This window comes from Stigmatopora nigra, chromosome 17 (genome assembly GCF_051989575.1).
Source record: "Stigmatopora nigra isolate UIUO_SnigA chromosome 17, RoL_Snig_1.1, whole genome shotgun sequence".
Lineage (NCBI taxonomy): Eukaryota > Metazoa > Chordata > Actinopteri > Syngnathiformes > Syngnathidae > Stigmatopora > Stigmatopora nigra.
Genome location: NC_135524.1, coordinates 9,886,438 through 9,904,242, shown reverse-complemented (window position 1 = coordinate 9,904,242; position 17,805 = coordinate 9,886,438). Strand labels below are relative to the sequence as shown.

Below are 17,805 nucleotides of genomic sequence, written 5' to 3'. Positions count from 1 at the left end.
TAATGGCGGTAGCTCCGTCCACTCTTGCTCGTTTTGTGTTTTTGCTGCTTTTTCTGCCTTAAGGATTTAGTTTTGTGATTCCCAATGATCCCATTTACTGATATACTATACTATAGTATACTGATTTGCTTTAATCTTTCTGCTTTTGCTTTGTTGTTCTGTAGCCATTTTTGACTGTACTGTCTAACTTATAACTATGCCTTTTCTTACTACTGTCAAATTTAAATTTCCCGAATACGATATATATATATATATATATATATATATATATATATATATATATATATATATATATATATATATATATATATATATATATATATATATATATATATATATATATATATATATATATATATATATATATATATATATATATATATATATATATATATATATATATATATATATATATATATATATATATATATATATATATATATATATATATATATATATATATATATATATATATATATATATATATATATATATATATATATATATATATATATATATATATATATAAACAACCCGTCAGAACACAAAACAATGTATTTGTTCCATAAACAGTCATAACTTGTGTAACCTGTGTTACCTTTTGTTTTTCCAACTTAGAGAAGTCCTTAACTATTCAGCAGGAGCAAACAATGGAATCTCAATTACATAGCTTCCTTTGCTACGACCATCATACACTGCACATTATAATGCTAACTATAATAGCGGCCGAGGGTAGCGTGCTAAATGCTATTTTATTAAATGTGGTCCACCCGAGAGCCTTACACTTTATCCAGTCACACTTGCTGTTGCCTTTCGCTCAGTTTGACGATGCATCCAGGTTGCATTTTAGGAAAATTATGAAAAGTTGTCAATGGCAAACGTCATTGGATCAATATGTAACCAAATATTTTTTTATTTTAAATTGCTGCATGTGTACATATGTTTATGTCATTCCCAAATGTATGCACTTGCCAATCCACCTCAATGGAATTTTTTATTTGTGCGTCTTATTCATTATAATGGCTCAATAAATAATCTGATCGTTTATCTCTTTTTTTGTGTTTGACATATCCATATTTCATACAAAATTGGTATATTTTTATAATTTTTAAGAGATTTGGGGGTAGTATTGGGGATGTTAGAACGGTTTAAATGACTTACCATATATCAATGTAAACTGTGTCTATATTTACAAAAAAAATGCAAGTTATTAAACCACTTCTGGAATCAAATAAATTGGAAATAGAGGTACCACTGTTTATCTGTATTAATTTTGGAATGATTTAATTAGGGGAATTCTGCATATTTGGACATACAATTGAAGCTGTTTAATGCTCTCTCACTTTCTCTCTTGGGCATTCATGAACACAAACTGTAGGCTCTCCTCCATCCCTTTTATATCAGGGTGATGCAGGGAGGTGGGAGATAAGGCAGTGTTTCTGATACGTTGCATGACAAACAGACATAAAAAAGAAAGGAGAAGAAGAGGAGGAAAGGGAGAGGGAACGAGGAGAAGGACAACAACTCAGTTATAAAGGTATTGGACGGAAGACGGAGAGAAGGAAGCAAGGAAAAGGACACAGGGAAGGTGCTGCAGCCATGATGTCTGACATGCTGTTGCAGCAGAATGGCACGGCCACGCTACGGTGAGTGGACTCTTCATAATTCACCTCCATCTATTTTTCCTCTGTCTCTCCTTTCCCTGTATGTACGTCTTCATCTCTCACCATCCATTTAACATGGGTTGTCATGGGAACCAGTGCCCCGTCATGGTGTGGCCACTGCACAGTCAAGACTGGAGAGGAAACACGCGGAATGCAGTGTACACTCCTCCCTTGCTTTAACCGTGCTACCCCTGCAAAGCACACTGCAGTCGGAATTGTGACATATTATCTGTCATCTTCATTCAGGCGACACATGTACGTATGTGTCTGACTTTTCTTGGATTTTTTATCCACAACGCAGATTGAATGAGTGAGTGAATAAGTGAACCAGTCAGAGTGTGAGCGAGTGAGCGTGTGAGCGAGTGAGCAAGTGGACGAGTGAGCAAGTGAGCAAGTGAGTGAATGATTGAATGAGCGAGTGAGTGAATGATTGAATGAGTGAGTGAATAAGTGAACGAGTGAACGAGTGAGCGAGTGAGCGAGTGAGTGAATAAGTGAACGAGTGAATGAGTGAGCGAGTGAGCGAGTCAGTGAATAGGTGAACGAGTGTACGAGTGAACGGGTGAACGAGTGAGAGAGTGAGCGTGTGAGCGAGTGAGTGAGTGAGCGAGTGAGCAAGTGAGCGAGTGAGTGAGTGAGCGAGTGAGCGAGCATGTAACAGTTTTTTCATTAATGTTTGTTTGTCATCATTTAACCATGGGAGGTGATTATTTTTTGATGGTTTTGTTTTAATTGTTCTTGTGAATGTAGACACTGAGTCCAGGGTAATGGTTATGAAAGTATTGCACCTGTCCTCAGTATGGTTATGTTAGAGCTAATCGTCCCAAATGATAATGTTTACCTAACGCCTGGGTCAGATTTGGGATCTCTGTTTTTGGTAGTCTTATCTGCTCTGATATGTTTCTTCGAGCAAATGAGTATCTACTTTTAGGAATATTTATTGACAAGAGTGCCCTACAATCGACTGGCCACCGATTCAGTGTGTCCCACGCCTTTGGCCCGGAGACAGCTGGGATTGGCTGCAGCACTCCCGCAACAATAATGAGGCTAGAGTGATTCAGAAAATGAAATGAGAAAAGATTTCTTGAGAAGAGGATGAAGCTATGGTCTGATCAACCTGTAGTCATATTGAATATATTTTGGATCCTCTCATGCTTATTTGATAAGTGCAGATCGGAAGAACAGTGATTTCAACTGTTTCCGAATTGATTTATCAAGATAGGTAAATTGTAAAATTTCAAGCCAGATAACATTTTTGTATTGCATTCCCCAAGTAGGGCCTGAAGCTCATTATAGAATTTATTAGAGGATAATGGAGGTCTATATACTCTATTTACTCTCTTGGAAGCCCCCTGATCGTATAATCCACACCCTTAAAATTGTTGAATTTTACAGTTTCTCGTCTATAAGACCCTCCATGATTCACAATTTTCACCTCCATATATATGGTTTTAATAGGAGTACAAATCTATTTTCTAAGGGAAAATCTTAAGAAAAATAATCTCAAGTGGTATTTCTGAGATACCGTATGAATCAGAAACATATTATTATGGTCAATATCATAAGCTAATATGCCTATCTTTGTTAATGCGAAATAGCCAATTTTTTAATTTGAAGAAAGAAATAAGTCTATTTTGATGAGAACCTGATGCTTTTTAAGGACATAAAGTCCAATTTTCTTACCAGAAGTTTTAGATGGGGGCCAAATTTCTTCATATTACTGCAATAGTTGTCACTTCCGAACAAGAAATAAAAAGAAGAAAAAATCAAAGAGGAATTTTGTTTTATTTCATAATCACAAATCTACAATCCTTTCCTTTCTGTGTTCCGAAAAGGAGGGTGTTGTTTGGCCGTAGACAAATTAAAAAAGGAAGTAATGTAAGCACAACCAGGAAATATGCCCATAGCGGTATATGTAGCATTCACCAAGTTTCTGGGTGCAATAATAGCATACACAATACGCAGGTATCTACGTTTATATTTTAGCGATCGACCGCAAGACTTTCGATCAGCCTTAACTATTGGGATGTGATAACATAGTAAATGCTAGTGTCTGAGCACGTTCAACTACGGGAATATGGTGGCGCCTTGAGCGAGCAATAGCAGGCACAAGTAAGTGTACTCACGTCTGGCCCATCAGCGCACGTGTAATTGCAGTAAGATGGCGACGCCCTGAGCGAGTAGTGACTGGCACAAGTGAGTTTTTTCACATTTTATGCAAGTTACTGTTTATTTTTTCTTTGAAATATATTCATAGATGACAAAATATATTTTGTTTAGCTTTTTATCAGTTTATCTCTATTTTGAAATAAATGACAGTATCGGTCGCATGACGTCAGCGCGTCATATTGTCGTGAAACTTACAGTTTCGTGCATGTCGTGTTTTTATGTGCATATAAGCCGTACCCTCTATTCATAATTTTTTGTCCGACAAAAGCGGCTTACATGCGAGTAAATACGTTATGCTAATCAAATTAATTGACATTGTGGGGATAGTAACATTTTAAGATTGATGCATTTAAGGTTGTGTTGGATTTTCATTTAAAATGTAATATATATATATATATATATATATATATATATATATATATATATATATATATTTTTTTTTTTTTTTTTTTTTGAAGGTTGGATTGAAGGCGTCGTTGAAAAATGCATGGACCGCCACTGATGTATTGCAATGCATACATTATAAGCTAATAATTACAGAAAATACCACATGAGTGATTCCAGATCTAGTCTAAGATTTCTGATTGGGTTAGAATCTGAATGTCGGGAAGATGACAAGCAGAGTGTCACATCACCTGTAAACATGTGGACCTCCCTAATGTATAAAATATGCATGAGGTCAAGCTCTGCCAGTCCCATTAGCAGGAACGTAACTTCTTGAGGTTAAACATTCACTCACACAGAGTTTACTTTTGTAGCCGATCTTTGCTAAGATTCCCTTCCTCCATTAAGCCGTCTTTGTGTTGTTATTTTCCTCTGTATGTGTGTTTGGCAGTGAATGTGTTTTGCTTCTGGTTCTACATCTGGAGGCCATCATCTCCGAGTTAGGATTGAATGTGGGAGGAACTGGGTTAACTCTCCAATGAGGTCACAGTGTTGTCGTGGCAATGCAAATGAACAATGTTGCCATTGTCGCCATAGGTGGGCAACTAATGTAATGTAACTGACGCCAAAATTCTGGGGATAAGATGGCAGAATTTTAGGAGCCAAATAAGGAGTATTACTGAATCGGAACAGAGTACAGTCTTGTGAGAAATTGAAAAGGTTGGGGATAAAGAGAAGAAGCATGTGGGCAATGGCCGTGAGCACAGACCGATTTAGATGCACAGTGTGATTGGTAATAATTCACAGCCAGACAAGTCTTTGGTGTAACTCATTTTTTTAGAAAACAACAATACTACACATCTGCATATTTGTGTATCAAGTACGGGTACATTTTCATCACAGTTCAATAAAGAGGGAGCTGCAGAAATTTTCAATTTTATCAATGATCAGGGAAAGCCAATAAGGTCAACATTTTGATGAACAAAAAATACAGTGGATGGTTAGACACAGTGCCCAAATATCAAAGAATACATTGATTTTTGTGTAATATTATACTTTGTATCAGTGGCGGTCAGTGCAGTTTCTCGTAGAGCTTTCAACGGGTAAAATCCACGGATTAGCAGCATTTAATGATTAAATACAAATACTGGAGCTTTTCAGGCATTACAACCGGCCTGGGGGGTGATTTTCCCGGGAAAAGACAGCGATGAATGTCAATGGCAAACCGGCAAACATTGCCCGAAAATGGGGTAAATTCCAGCCAAAAAAAGCATTTATTGATTAAATACAAATACTGTAGCTTTTTAGACATCAGAACCAGGCCCGGAGTATCATTTTCCCGGGGAAAAGACATACACAAAATGGCAAAAAATGCACTAAAATGGGGTAGAATCCACTTTGGAGCCGCATTTATTGATTAAATACAAATACTGGAGCTTTTCAGACATTACAACCGGGCAGGGGGGTCATTTCCCTGGGAAAAGACAGCGATGGGCGTCAATGGCGAAAGGGCAAAAATCGCACTAAAATAGGGTAAAATCCACCTCCTGGCATGATTTTGTGGTTAAATACAAACAGTGGAGCTTTTCAGATATCAGAACTTGGCCCACAATTGAAATATTATTCAGGAATATGGCCATATTTTACTCACCGAAAATCCTTTTTAACTATACACAATATCCATCCTCCTTTCTTTCTTCCTTTTTTCATATCGCCATCGAAACTAATGCTGAAAGTCAAGCCCATCCTGTCGTATTTCTGGCATAGTCCGTCTTGATAATGGGTTTAAATCAACACAACAATATATTTTCTTGTGCAGCTCGCTCCAGACACAGTTTGTCAGATTTGGCTAGTCCACTTTATCACTATCCAATCATAGTTGGTGAAAGTAATGACGTATCCCTATGCCTGCGACAAGGCAATGACATATCTCTACGCCTGTGACAATGCATTGTGGTGTTGCTAACTTGAAATCTGATTGGTTAAAGCACAGGTGTCAAAGTGGCAGCCCGGGGGCCAAATCTGGCCCGCTGCATCATTTTGTCCGTCCCGAGAAAGAAAATCAATAGGGCCGACTTTCTGTTTTAGGATTAAATTCAAATGATGATAGATATACATTACATTTCCTTATCTCCCCCTTTTTAAAAACAATCACTGCAAGTTTTTCATACATTTTTTTTCCTTGGGTTCCTTAAACATGTATGGTAGGCTGGTTGAACGGTCTAAATTGCCCCTAGGTATGAGTATGAATGTGAAGGGTTGGCCTCTCTGTGCCGTGCGATTGGCTGGCCACTGATTCAGCGTGACCCCCACCTGGTGCCCATAGTTAGCGGGGATAGGCCACAGCACCCCCGCAACCTTTGTGTAATTTAAGGAGTTTGGAGAATGAATGAATGATCTCCCCGTGCCTGGGTGGCAATTATGAGTCTGATTGTTTGTCTGTCTCTATGTGCCCTACGACTGACTGGCGATCAGACAAGAGTACAACGTATTTTCATGACTATTAGGCGCAGTAAAAAGTCTTAAATTTTCTCCAAAATAGACTGGGGGCCTTATAATGCGGAGCGCCGTGTGTAAGCTCCAAAGCCTGACTGAGAGAACTTATATACAAAGAATGTGGACGTGGGTGGGGTCGGACATTAAAAGGACACCCCTACCAGGTACTCGTATATAGTGTGGGCATGTTTATTGCAAAACAATTTCAGTTTGGTTTCTAAGGCCCCCTGAAAGAGAATAATACAAATAGAAACGCTTACGAAGCTCAGTTCATACTTCAAGCCATCAATTATGCAGGGGAACATGGCAATAGAGCAGCCACGAGGGAATTTTAGATCAACTAATCCATGGCTAGCAAATGGAGGAAGAAGGAGAATGAACTTTGCCAAGTCAAGAAGAAGAAGCTAAGTTGAATTGTGTGTGCCCATCTCGCAGCAACGGTGAAAAACCAAGTCATGAAAATGAACTCTGAGCATGCCGTCATTCCTGGAGGCTTAACTAAAGAAGTCCAACCGCTGGACATCGGCATCAACCGGGCTTTCAAAGCAAAGTTGCGAGCGGCATGGGAACAGTGGATGATAGGTGACGAACAGAGCTTTAGGAAGGGTGGCAGGCAGCGCCAGGCTAGTTACGCCACTATTTGCAAATGGATTGTGTCTGCTTGCACTGTTGTTCGAGCTTTTGCCATCATTTTTGTCGAGCCACATGGCAATGTGAGTGACTCTGACAACGGAGATGAGGGAACCCGGCGTTTTTGATGAATTATTTAGACAGTTGTTCAATTCGGACATAGAAAATGAGGACCTTGATGGATTTATGGGTGATGATTGATAAAAAACCGTGAGTACATTGTAAAATGGCTAAATAAAGTACAATCAAATTCAGTTTTGCTTCCGTTGCCTTTTTAAAAATGTGTTTTTAGCGTGTGTCCGTATGTTTAAGCTGGTGTATGTTTTGCCATGCCTGGCAGCGTGTTTTGGTCCGGTGCATCTTGTGTGTGCGTCAAATACAGAAATAGCACCCGTTACTGACACTGCACTGCACCTTTAAATGCGGTGCGCAATATAGTCATGAAAATACGGTAGTCTGCCTTTCCGCGACGTTCTGACAATGAATGGGTAAATGAAAGTTAGGTTAGATTCACGCAAATAATTCCTTTGGTACAGCTGAAAAAAATAAATATATACATTAATAAGCATAAATAACATTCATACAACTTGAAAAAATCATGTTACTTTGAAAAAAAATACTCTAATATACTTGGCATCAAAGACATATTTGTAATTAACATAAAAGAAAATAGGTTAGCATTACAAATCATTTTATGTACAGAATATGAATATATAATTTTGAAAAATGTAACATTAATATGTGGGTTGTCCGGTGAGCGAGTAAGCACTTCGGCCTTACATTGGTGGGATTGAGGTTTTTATCCCAGGTCAAGCCCTTCATGTGTGGAGTTTGCATGTTCTTCTGGGACTGTATGGGTTTTTTCTCGAGGTACCCCAGTTTCCTCCCACATGCCAAAATCTGCATGAAAGGCTTGTTGAACATTAAAATTGTCCTTGGGTAGGAGTGTTTGTCTCATTTTGTCCTGCAATTGGCTGGCAACCAGTTCAGGTGCCAAAAGTTGGCTGGAATAGGCTCTGGAAGTCCCTGTGATCATAATGAGTAGAACGGACATTGATTGAATTAAATGAACTACAACAGTTACCTGTGCTTGTGTTAGCAGCGACTGTGCGACCACGTGTGCCATGCTCACACACTCCTTGAACTTGATTTTTTGTCCGTTGCTTCTTGCGGTTTGGTTTGATGAAATCGATTATGTGGAAAATGTAATGGTAATTAATTTGTCTTGCTATTTGCACACTATATTATGTAGTTGTTTGTTTAACCATTTGTCTTCTTGCATTCTCTTACAGGCTTGTAAAAAACTGTGTAATAAAAGTAAACCCTTCTATAAAAATAAAAAGCTAACAATAGAAAAACTAATAATAGAATGAAATATATTTTAAAACATCAGTCGGTGGATATGTTTGGGCACCTTATTAAATGGAATGAGTTCACTGCCACCAAACTGTATGAAACATTGTCAGAATGTGTAAGTCTCGTGACTTGTTTTTCTCCAAATTCCATATCGGTCCTGAGTGGCAGCCGACTAACAGGACAACTCTCCAGCTCTCGAACTGAGTAATCCAGTGTATGTTATGTCTGCGGTGTTTTCATATACAGTGTAGGTGTGTTTGTGTTACATGCTTCTGTATTCTCCAGTGAGTCTACTACGACAGCTGCTGGTTTTTTCCTTATAAGGATATTAGCCCACAAAAGGGGGCAGTGAGAGTAGGGAGAGGAATGAAGGAGGGTCGTAAAAGAAAGTGATTGAATGAAAATGTTTATATGAAACAAGTAGAGACGTTGAAGTGGTATGTCCTGTTGTAGAAAAAGTATACATTGGATCCTTTATTTACTAGTAGAATTTTAAGCAGGAGTGATAATTTACTTATAAAAATGAACATTAAAACATAGACATTTTTCCATTACTGGGTCCTTAGTTTAAAAAGGATGATATATTTATCCAATTATTTGATTGAGACAGTGCATGAATTAACAATATTTAAGGCTAATTTTGTCATACGCAGCTGGGTATGATGACAATTAGGCTTTTCGTCAAGTCAATGATGATGACAAAGGGTACGAGGAGACAAACAACCATGCACACTGACAGAGTGTTCAAAACTGGAATAAGTAAAATCAGAATTGATATGTGCACAGTGGAAAGGGGATTTTGTACAATAAACCAACAGAGGGTGATTCCTGAAAGTGCCAGATGATGAGAGGAAATGACATTGGTCCAGTGTGGGATTAGAATGAATGTGATAATAAGGTAAAAAAAAATGATCTGGCATACTTAAATGTTTATGTTATTCCTTGTCCTTCTCCCTTAAGTCTCACCCTGTCCCACATGCTGTCATTTCCCTCCCTCTCATTCAGCTGCTCCTCCCAGCTGTTTAATCGCACATGGCTCTCGCCTAAAAAAGAGAGGGAGGGAGCGAAGCAAGGGTGAAGGGCGGGAGTAGAGACTGCCGGCCAAAAGAAAGAATAACTGATTGCAACAGAGAGTGGGAGACTCATGGCTAGTGAATAAGATATCGTTGTGAGCCATCCTCTGTCTGTTGGATTATTCCTAAAGAAGGACCTTATTCTGCCTGCCCTTTTGACCTTCTCCATCCGTCTCTCCAATATCGGACCCTAGCTTGCCCACAGTCTCACCTCTTGTTCTCCTTTCACTCATCCCGCCTTCCCTCGTCCCTACTTTCCCCTCTCAGGATGTCGTGCGAGGAGGCTCAGCTTCACAAAGAGAGGCTGCAGGCTTTGGCGGTAAGTCACATGGTCTTCAAACTTTCTCCGCTTACCTATTTGTGCCCTCGTTCATCTGTCTATCTGCCTTTGATTGGCTCAAACTCCTAAATGGACTGCTGAAACACTTCCCATCTGCCTGTGTGTATATTTCCAGTCACGCTTCCTCTGTCACCAGCCTGTCTCATCTCCCACGACGTTTATCTGTCTTTCATCTAGCTCAGTTAATGCAGTCATTATCTATAACAGACACAGGGTGTGTGTGTGTGTGTGTGTGTGTGTGTGTGTGTGTGTGTGTGTGTGTGTGTGTGTGGTATGGATCGGTTGGAAGACACATAAATTTGCTTGAAGTAGTCAAGATGATAGCGTTTAGTATAGTGTTTGTATGAAAAATAATAGAGACTGCTGCCACAGTGATGACAACGTTATGCAGACTATGAAGTAAGGTTTGATAGATGCAATAACACATTAATTGTGCTATTTTAGATGATAATTAGTGTTATCAGCCAATAATGTATGGTGTACTGTACAGCCTTGATCAAGTAATCTTTAAGCAGTCTTTAAGTTTAAGCAGTGTGCCTCTGTGGCCAAATACGGTAGCAGATACATCGGAAAATATGTTGTCAGAGTGATTTTACAATTATATCTGCATTTTCAAAGGCTAATGGCTGATGTTGCCACCTGATTCTTTTATGTGACTTGAATTGAAATGTTTCAGTGAAAATATGCGAACACTATTTATTGTCAGCAGTCTGAAATCATGTTGTATGAATGATTAGGGAGCCAATGGAAATAGATGATTTTTGCTATGTAGACTTCACATGCAGTTGACTGAGAATGTTGAGAAGAAGGCACCATTTTGAAAATATATTCAATTGATTTGTGAAGTTCTTTCTCAGCACACAGCAACAAAATAAGGCCGATTTGAAAGCCTGCAGTCTCACGTGGCTTGACTTCTGTCTCGGAAGTGCTGATGTTCATTAGCTTAAAATCTTTATTTCATTTATTTATTTATTGTAAAAACACAAGAATATTCTCTGGGGTTTTATTAATCACATTTGTAATAAATGACAGACGCGACTGTCGAAATGTTGGTTTGTCTGCTGATAGGACTTTCAAGCAAGAGTCAGACATAGAGCCCGTGTATGTGACTAAATTTGGCGCCAGCAATTGGCGCACGCATTCCCATTACATAAAAACAAAAGGAACAGCAGCAATGTCTACTCCAGATTGAGAAACTATTTCCAACATAATGAAATATTAGCTACTGTGACACGCCTTATTTATGTTCCCAAGCTTGGTATATTAAAAAAAAAAACAAGCAGAAACTTCCTATTACTGGTAAAAGTAACACATCTTGTAGTTTTATACATTTGGGTGATGCATGTGGCAAAGAAAAGAAGCAAAGCATGCAGATTAAGGTGGCAGCTGTTGTAAACTTTCCCCTATAAAGAATTGTGCCATGAAGTCAGTTGAAATATCCTATTGAGGTTCTGCTTGCTGAGCCAAAATATGTGATATAAAGAACATTGAGCAGTTAGATGCAAGTAAATCATTTGAGTCAGTGCAACCTGTCTCCAAAAGCCTACACCAGCACTTATGATTCTCAAGCAAACTCATCAGAGGGTTATTATTACACTGCTGACAATTCTCAGAGGTCACTAAGCACTTGTGAACCATAGCAGGTCCAATGTAAATAAATACAGAAGCCAATTGAGCACCAGTGGAAATATGACAATGATAAACTGCACATATATTATGCCAATGATATGAATTCAACGACTGTTCAGCAGCATATGCATTTAATGCTTAACTACTAATTAGTTCTGTTTTCTTAAAAAAATATATTTTGTTTGACTAAGCTTCAGTATACTCATCTGGAGCTTTACAATATACGTGCTTTCCAGCTGGCGAGTCAGTCATTGCATCAATTATTCATGGTTGAAAATTTAATTATCATTTACATCAGTTTCTCTTTCCATCATTGTTTAGCCAGCTTGATGAATGACTCATAGAGAGACCAATCAGGCCTACTGAACTTTCTGTAACTCACAGTATACAAATCTTAATCGGACTGAATCTGTTGTAAAGTAAACAAAGTGAGTTATAGCCCATTGAGTCGCAAAAATCGGATTCAGTTGAGTTAGGCGTACATCTTAGCCAAAGCACATAAACAACTGTTCAAGATACAGTTTACACCTATAAGCCATATGACATAGAAAGACAAGAAGGCCCAAGCCAACATATTCAGACTAATGTGAGGCAAATGAACTAACCACGCCCATTACCACCGTGGTGCCATGCCTGGTCTTATTTCATCCATTTAAATGGAGAGCCACTGGGACGTATGAGACAGATGCAAGCATATTCATGTACCATTGATGGAGCACTCATACATGAAGCAGTGAGCTGTTGGCAGCTTTTGCTCTCATACTTTCACATTAATTGATAAAACTACCACTATTATGTCACAATTAGACTTTAAAAGCGTCATAAATAGATGATAGATGAAATGAACAACTCAGAGTTTGGGGTATAGGCAGCGAAATAATAATAAATAGTGGAACAGTGGTATAAAGGCTAAGTTGCTGAAGTGTTTTCTTTTCATATCCCACGTGCTTTGAAAATTGTATGGAAAAAAATCTATTTTTGGAACAGGGTTTGACATTGTAGCTTGGTGCTATTGGCTGCGTCTATTAGAGGTTATAGGCTGACCCTTGTTTAAAGAGAGATAGGATAGGGTCCAGCCATGACCCTGACAAGAATTGATAAATACAGGGGTACAAATGTATCTACGTACAAAATATTCAGGTCACGAAAAGCCTCAATGACAAAATGTTGTCTCTATATACAAAAAAAACAGTCAAGTTATCTAATCTTCCGCTTAGATGAGGTCGGGTAGCGGGGGCAGGAGCTTCATCGGGCTAGCCCAGACTTCCCTCTCCCCAGCTACTTCATCCTGCTCTTACGGGAGCATCTCAAGGCATTCACTGGCCAGCCAGGAGACATAGTCTTTCCATTTCATCCTAGCTCGGCCCTGTGGTTTCCACCCGTTGGAATGTGCCCAGAACACCTCACCGAGGAGGCCTCCGGGGGGAATCCTAATCAGATACCCGAGCCAGTTCGTCTGACTCCTCTTGTTACGGAGGAGCACCGGCTTTATAACAAGCCCATCCGAGGCGGATCTCATCCGACCCCGAGGTGTTTCACCAAGGAGCTTTTTAAATACCTTAATGACTTTAAACCCAGAGATCTGAGAATCTGCCACAGAGTCCCCACGCTCTGCTTCCCCATGGGAAGGTGTGTCGGTGGAGTTGAGGTCTTTTAAATATTCGGCAGACCGATTGCTGGCATCCCGAGTCGAGGTCAGTATCGCCCCATCCCCACTATAGGTTGTGTTGATGGTGCACTGCTTTCCCCTCCTGGGACGTTGGATAGTGGACTGAAATTTTCCTGAAGCCACGCGGAAGTCTTTCTCCATAGCCTCACCGAATGTTGTCCAGGTTTTTGGACACTCATACCAAGGGGAAATTATGAGTGTCCAATCAGCCTACTATGCATGTCTTGGGAATGTGGGAGGAAACCCGAGCCTGAGTGAAGCAAACACACGCAGGCCCGGGGAGAATATTCAAACTCCACACAGGTAGACAAACATGGATTCGAACCCAGGTCCCCCACTGTGAGGCTGGCTTGCTAACCACTCCCATATTTGAAAAACCTACAAACAAAGCTGGTTGAACACTCTACATTGCCCCTAGGTATGAGTTGGCTGTCTCTTTGTGCCCAGACATTAGCTGGCCACTAAGGGTGTCCCCTCCTTGTGCCCAAAGTCAGTTGGGATGATAAGCGGTACAGAAAATAAATAAACTAATGTCAGGGTCATATTGAGTTGTATTCTTTCCACACAACAGACAATGCACCGTTTTCAACACAGAGCTATTCAATCTTACTTCATCAGTCGGTTGGCAGTCGAATACAGGGAAAATAATTCCCACTTTCAACCTATCAGAAAGCTGTGGTGATGCTGTCTGTGGTTCCTCAGATGAAGTTGATGTCACAGTCTTGAATTTTGGCCTGTAATTGTAATGTTCCTTCCATGTAATTTTAGTAGTTGGGGAGTAGAGTCTGGTCAGGGTTCCCAAAAGAACTGATGCGGGCATATATTTTGGTGTTTTGAAGTTCAGCCAATGAATGGTGAGTGCAACAGCTTTCTAATACAGAAGATGTAGCATATAGCCAAGGGAGCAGTAACATGGGAGGTCACATTCCAAATTATTTGTAAAAATGTGAACACACTGGTCACTACTGTGTCTGGGACATGTTTGCACTGATCTCTTCAGTACTTTGGACTTTAAGCAGCCTTCAGACATGCCACAGTAGATTTCAAAGAGGGAAGTTGGAGGAGATCTGCAGGGACTGACCACGACACAGAAACTGTGGCCGATCAAAGTTTTAGATAAAGTAAATCACTTCTGGAAGACTCATCGAAAATCAGGTAAAAGTAATGATAGTTTAGCTTCTAAGGCACACGCGGTTCAACCACAAATTGCTCCCAGTTTGACTCAATGATGATCGTAACGGATTCTGGTGACTTTCTGGATCCACTTAGTGGGGGTCTTACAGCGGGAAGCGAGTGGGACGGAGCGTGAAGGAGGGGGATGCAATGGCTAGACATTGGCATGTGGTGAGATTTGTGACTGCTATTACTCCGTCAAAGTAGTGAATAGAGAGGAGGCTCTGTTGCCTGTAGCACTGTGCAGTTTATACGACAGTAGATTGACAATTTTCTCCAACAATTACAAATGAATGGAAATTGGTTTCCAGCGAACAAGAGCCTTTTTCATTACATTTTTATCCTCACTAGGGTCGTGGGGGGTGCTGGAGCCTATCCCAGCTGACTTCAGTTAAATGGAGGACAGCTGAGGAGACAGACAACCAAATTCCCACCATTCTCACATTCATACCTTGGGACAGCCAATTTAGAGTGTCCAATTGGCCTACCATGAATGTTTTTGGAATGTGGGAGGAAACTAGAGTACCCGGAGAAATCCCACGCTGGCCCGGAGAGAACACAACACCTAATTTATATTTTTGCATCACCTTTTAACATCAGTTGACAATGTATTTTAAGGTTAGGGTATCTCGAACTGATGTTTAACTGTGTGTGTGTGTGTGTGTGTTTGTGTGTGTGTGTGTGTGTGTGTGTGTGTGTGTGTGTGTGTGTGTGTGTGTGTGTGTGTGTGTGTGTGTGTGTGTGTGTGTGTGTGTGTGTGTGGAGGGGCACACTCTGGACAAAATGATTGGATCGAATACAGGCAGTGGCAACGGTGTGGGAGAGTAGTACTGGTAAGTACTAAGTGGCCTTGGACACCACAGGCATTATTTGCATGCCATTCAGAATTAGCAGCAGCTGTTTTGGGCCTACTGAATGGTTGTGCCTGAGAATGTGATTGGGCAGCATTTAAATCACAGAGGACAGAGGGGAATGTTGACAGAATAAAGAATATATATATATATATATATATATATATATATATATATATATATATATATATATATATATATATATATATATATATATATATATATATATATATATATATATATATATATATATATATATATATATATATATATATATATATATATATATATATATATATATACATATATAAATATGCGAATGTGTTTGTAAATAGAGGAGGGTACAGTGACAGCATTGATTATTTTTTCAAAAAAAGCAGCTAAATAATGCTATGTTGTTTGAAATTCATAATTTGTGTTCATATGTTTGTGTGCTTTGTCTGTTGCCTAACATTAGCTTCCTCCTTACATTCATGCATGAAAATGTAATGTTTTTGCTTGTTTGTAATTCGTTTTAATACATTATTAAATCTTTTTCTCATCATTTTCTCAATTTTGTGTTTCTTACATCTTTCATACTAAATTGGTACACTTTGATCATTGTACAAGGTTTATAGTTGGGTTTTTTGGAGAACCATGGAACAAATTTGAGAATTTACATCTAAAAAACTAGTTGAATAAAGAAAAATGCACGTTGAGAAACAATTCACTTTGTAAGTACATGTACTATTGCATATATCTCCCCAGAATGGGACATTTCAGTTAAATGCTAGGTTTGCCTTTTTCTGATGCCAACTGCAGAAAAGTGGGCAAGCTTGCATGATGCAAAAAAATATCATTCGAAGTTTCCAGATATACTATTTACCATGAAGTATCAATTTAAGGTGCTGCACTCTGGTAGATTTGGCCCAACGGAAGATGATCTCGGTCAGGGAGCTGTTTCTTTTGGCCGTGTTGGAATGAGCAGAATGTGAAGCTGTGTCGTACCTCTCATATATTAACGTTGAATCAAAGCATCAGATGGAGTATTTTTATAACTTCTACCTTATACTGAATGTGGGCTGATGTTGCACTTGTTTTAAAAATTGCATACAGTTGTATTCTTTCACTACCTGAAATTTCACTACTGAAACATACTGTCATGGCTCTCTTGAGTTTCTAGTTATTTCTACAGCCACCACCGTGCTTGACGGTAGTCATGGTGTACTTGGGGTTAAAGGCCTCACCGCTTCTCCAAACATATTGCCCGGCATTTTGGCCAAACAGCTCAATTTTTGTTTCGTCTGACCACAGAACTTTCCTCATGAAGGTCTTATCTTTGTCCATGTGATCAGCAGCAAACTTCAGTCGAGCCTTGAGGTGCCGCATTTGGAGCAAGGGCTTCCTTCTTGCTCGGCAGACTCTCAGTCCATGAAGATGCAAAATACGCTTGACTGTGGACACTGACAGCTGTGTTCCAGCAGCTTCTAATTCTTGGCAGTTCTGCTTTTTGGTGATTCTCGGTTGAATCTTTATCCTCTTGACCAATTTTCTCTCAGCATCAGGTGATAGCTTGTGTTTTCTTCCTGATCGTGGCAGTGACAAAACAGTGCCACGCACTTTATACTTACAAACAATCGTTTGCACTGTTGCTCTTGGAACTTGCCGCTACTTTAAAATGTCTCGAAGGGACTTTTCTGACTTGTTCAAAACAAGGATTTGCTTTTTCAGATCGATGCCGAGCTCCTTTGACTTTCCCATTGTAGCATTTATGGGCGTTTGCATCTAATGAGCCCTATTTAAATGGCCTTAGAGAAGTTACCAGCTGTGGTCACTCATAATTACTCACAAAAAGTTCAGAGGCCATGCTATGAAGCTCATTTCATTGACTCAACTTTCTAAGTCACTAAAATTGCCAATTCGTGTTGCTGTATGTAGTTTTTTGACCCAGCAGATCTGAACACTTTTTCTGTTAACCCATAATAAAGTCATAAAACAACCAAACTTCATGAATGTTTTTTGTGACAAAGAAGTATCTGTTCCAATCACTCTAACAGAGAAAAATCAGAGTTGTAGAAATAACTGCAAACTCAATAGAGCCATGACATTTTGTATTTGTGACGTGTACCACCATCTGTGGAACAAGTGGTTATCTGTGCATGAGAGCTTAGTTGCCCACCAAATTTGGCCAACGACTCAGTGAGTTAGATTGTGGGAGGCTATTTATGTGTTGTCAAGAATGTCAACATAGTTTTCCTGAGGAGGATAATGTGCCTGTGGGGGAAACTACTGTGAATATTGTGGATTTTCTTTCAATCCCATATTTAAGATAAATTAAAGACCGGAACATTGTTTAACCTGTTTTAAAATACTTACATATTTTTTTATCCGG

At 39.3% G+C, this 17,805-nt stretch overlaps 1 protein-coding gene across 5 annotated transcripts in view; it reads left to right on the top strand.

Annotated features, from left to right (window-relative positions):
- Positions 1-1,380: 1,380 nt before the first annotated feature.
- palm2akap2 (PALM2 and AKAP2 fusion) overlaps positions 1,381-17,805 on the top strand; it is an 87,365-nt gene continuing 70,940 nt past the window's right edge. For 2 of the 5 annotated variants that reach the window (XM_077736753.1, XM_077736752.1), the window contains exons 1-2: positions 1,381-1,646; positions 9,967-10,091. In XM_077736753.1, coding sequence (XP_077592879.1) covers positions 1,628-1,646; positions 9,967-10,091 — 144 coding nt within the window. In that variant the 5' untranslated portion in view covers positions 1,381-1,627. Of the gene's footprint in view, positions 1,647-9,966; positions 10,092-15,378; positions 15,417-17,805 lie in introns of those variants that run through there. The other 3 variants (XM_077736754.1, XM_077736755.1, XM_077736756.1) reach the window with 3 other exon arrangements.